This window comes from Echinops telfairi, unplaced genomic scaffold, assembly GCF_000313985.2.
Source record: "Echinops telfairi isolate 266 unplaced genomic scaffold, ASM31398v2 ScPeMD7_9;HRSCAF=40, whole genome shotgun sequence".
NCBI classification, from domain to species: Eukaryota; Metazoa; Chordata; class Mammalia; order Afrosoricida; family Tenrecidae; genus Echinops; species Echinops telfairi.
The window spans coordinates 80,401,200-80,404,727 of NW_022103906.1; the positions used below are offsets into that span (position 1 = coordinate 80,401,200).

The 3,528-nt window shown below is 47.0% G+C and overlaps 2 protein-coding genes across 2 annotated transcripts in view; both read left to right on the plus strand.

Annotated features, from left to right (window-relative positions):
- The window catches only part of TP53I3 (tumor protein p53 inducible protein 3), a 22,422-nt gene extending 20,735 nt beyond the window's left edge, over positions 1 to 1,687 (plus strand). Inside the window, exons 3-4 of the mRNA XM_045286589.1 lie at positions 321 to 517; positions 1,362 to 1,687. Of these exons, the coding sequence (XP_045142524.1) occupies positions 321 to 517; positions 1,362 to 1,544 (380 nt within the window). The 3' untranslated portion in view covers positions 1,545 to 1,687. The remainder of the gene's footprint in view (positions 1 to 320; positions 518 to 1,361) is intronic.
- A 460-nt stretch (positions 1,688 to 2,147) lies between these two features.
- Positions 2,148 to 3,528, plus strand: part of SF3B6 (splicing factor 3b subunit 6) — an 11,944-nt gene continuing 10,563 nt past the window's right edge. The window contains exon 1 of the mRNA XM_004696062.2: positions 2,148 to 2,381. Within this exon, the coding sequence (XP_004696119.1) occupies positions 2,352 to 2,381 (30 nt within the window). The 5' untranslated portion in view covers positions 2,148 to 2,351. The remainder of the gene's footprint in view (positions 2,382 to 3,528) is intronic.

A 3,528-nucleotide genomic window follows, 5' to 3' on the forward strand; every position in this document is an offset into this window, starting at 1 on the left:
CATTCCAAGTTACAATTAATTGATGTTTCTAGCTGTTTCTTCTCATTTGCCCCATCAGCAAATGAAAGTCCCAAAGGTCTTGTGTCTAGGGATCATAAAAGATGAACTATTTATTTACACATGTCATGATAGAGTTCAGTTCCTGAACTCCATTGACAACAGTGCTTCCATGTGCAAGGCTTCTAGTTCCAACCTATAAATTTACCTTTTACACCTGTACATAATAAAACTCATATATCCACAAATATACCACAGAGACATATTTTACGCCAAGTTTTCTGAGCCTGCCTGGCATCACAAATCTGTGTTTCACGTGAAAGGTGCTGGAGTCAACCTTATTCTAGACTGCATAGGTGGATCCTATTGGGAGAAGAATGTCAACTGCCTGGCTCTTGATGGTCGCTGGATCCTCTATGGTCTCATGGGAGGAGATGACATCAGTGGGCCTCTGCTATCCAAGCTACTTTTTAAACGAGGAAGTCTGATCACTAGTCTGCTAAGATCTAGAGACAAAATGGTAAGTGATCAATGAAGAGAAAACATGTTCTTTCAATTACATGAAAGTCTGAGAAAGGCACCGTGGTGGCTCAGTGGGCCACTCATGGAAAAGTTAGGCCATTTGATTCACCCACCAGCCACCAGAAGAAAGATGTGGCTTTCTGCTTCCGTAACTATTACAGCCTTAGAAATCCAATGGGTGGTTCTATTCCGCTCTCCAATTCACTATGAATTGGAATCGACTCTTTGTTTGGGTGATAAGTGATATTCGAGCAAATCTTTGGTTAGGCAGATGTAGAAACTTACCTGTGGATATATAAAGAGCCCAATTTCTGAGGATAAATTAGGGTGGGTCAACAGAAACCTGAGCATCCTGGAAAGAGGGTGGCTAATACTTCATATATAATCTAAACTTTGTAACAGAATGAATAAAGTATTGTACACATTAAAAAGTACTTCTGAAAGTTCCAAGACTGTTTCCAAAGGGATGATCTTCCATGTACTAAGAAAGTTCTAACAAGCACCAACTTAGGGAATGCTCCCCAGGATGGGTTTTACAACTGCTGGAGGACTGAACTCAAGTAACCCTGTCCCTGGCTGCTGCTTGCTTAAACTTTTATTTTAGAACAGCGCCCTGGCTGCTACTTACAGTAATATTCCAATCCCAGCCTCAATCATTATCTGATATAGGAGAGACGTTACCTATTTGGGGGCAGGTAAATAAAGGGTATGATTAAAAGGTACCCCCGTGTACTTTTTCAGATGTGTATCGCGTTCAGAGAGAGCAGAAAAGCAGAGCAGGTTGGGGAGCGGCAGTGCAAGGCCGTCGGGTCCAAGCTCACGAGTTCCTTTTCCTATTTTAGTACAAGCAGACGCTGGTGAAAACTTTCACCGAACAAGTTCTGCCTCACTTCTCCTCGGAGGCCTCCCAATGTCTGTTGCCCGTTCTGGATAGAGTCTACCCAGTGACTGAAATCCAAGAGGCCCACGTGCACATGGAAGCGAACAGGAACATGGGCAAAATCGTGTTGACGTTGCCCCGGTGAAGCAGAGGGAGCAGCACCGGGCACATGTTTGCACAGTAAACTAGAAGAAAATTCATCGCCAAACGATCGAAACCATTGCCCCTTCTCGCCCTTGTCAACTGATACACGTTAAGCAGGTCTAAAGAAATAAAAAGTGGAGTTGACGCATGATGTGCTCACTGTCAGCCCCAGGAACAAGCGCGGCCGGACTGGGACTGGGACTGGGTGGGGTGAGATGGGGGGCGGGTGGGGCCCCAAGATTACTGGAGAGGCCTGTCGGGTCAAGGCTCAACCTGAGAGCAGGCCACGAAGGGCCGGTATTTCAGGATAAAGTGAAGCCGTCGGAACTTCTGAACTGCGGCTTGGGAACTGACGGAAGCCCAAGTCATCCCCTCGTATCCCACACAGTAAGCCAGTCTGCAGCTTTACGCCCCGCCCCATCCTTTCCCTCAACCTATTGGACTCTGCACCACCTCTCACCCCCTATGCCCCGCCTCATCCGGTTAGCTGGCCCTATGCAGGGTCTTCCCGACCGGAACACCGCCCTTCTTTGAGCTGTGGTTCCGCCCCTTCCTGTTCGGGAACCGGAAGTAACGTCACTCATTTTCCGGCCTCGCTTGTATCTGTTTGGTTCCGGTCGGAGTCTTCCTGTAAAGCAACAACAACTTGTACGTCAGCGCGTCTCGACGTGAAACGGCGACAGCCGCGCGTTTCAGCAGCTACCGGAGGAGCCCGGACGTTGATATCCAGTATTTGACATTGTTGTGCTCTAAGTAGATAGCCCGAAGATTCCAGTATTAGCTGCGGTCATTACATCAGTAAGCCAAGATGGCGATGCAAGCAGCTAAGAGGGCGAACGTGAGTAGCGGGGTCTTCTTCGGAGGTCGGGGGAGTCCTTCGCTGTGTGAGTGTCTCATAGACGTGAATGAGAGCGGGCTTATTCCTCTGTCCAGTACGCGAGAAGGTCCAAACTGCCCTGTCCCCATTCCAGGGCAGCCCTGGTTCTCCGCAGTAAGCTCCTTGATCACACTGCTGCCCTCGCACTTTGGGAAAGTTCCTCTAGGGCCCAGTGACAGTGACAGTGGCAGCCCTTGCTGACTGGCCTGTATTTAGGACATAGTTTCAAGACCTTCTCTGCCTAGAAATTGGTAATATAGACCCCAATAAGCAACTTAATGGTTCACAGGCGACTAAAACAGAATTTACTTCAGTTCCTGGGGGTTTTTGAGTCCTCGATTGACTTATTAATTCAACAATATTTATTGAGCACCAAGAGTCCTGGTGGTAAGTATTAGCCTGCAAGCTGCAAGATTGGTGGTTCAAACCCACGAGCCACTCTTCGGGAAAAACGAGGCTATCTGCTACCCTAACGATCCAGTCTCGGAAATCAATCTGTGGTTGCTGTGAGTCTATACCAGGCCTGCCTGCTAGGAATCATATTCGTTCATTTCAGGAGTCACTGAGATGCATTACTCTGTATTTGAGTAGATCAAAGGTTGACGTAGTAATATGCTGAGATAGTTTATTAACCCTGTCTAACACATATGCCCCCCAAACTGCAGTTGCCTTCTAGTCCGTGCAGATATTTTGGTTAATCTAAACGCAAAGGCCATTTAAAAGGAACACAATTTGAATCCCTCAAGGATGACAAAGCTGCCACTTTGATGTGGTATAAATTGAAGAGGGCAGCGTTCTTCAAAGAAGAGCATAAAGAGCTAAGGGGAATATATAAAGAGCCCAGGAAAGACGTAATGCTAAAGCCCAGTGTAAAAGCATACTTTAATTACTAAAAAGAAATAGCCGAGAGTTTGGAGGAAATGGACTGTTAAAAGAAGGAACTAGTCTTCCTCTAGTTCCTAAATGCTTCCTCCCCCACTTCCCCCACTATCATGATCCCAATTCTACCTTGCAAGTCTGGCTAAACCAGAGGATGTATACTGGTACAGATAGGAACTGGAAACAGGGAATCCAGGGCGGATGATCCCTTCAGGACCAGTGGTGTGAG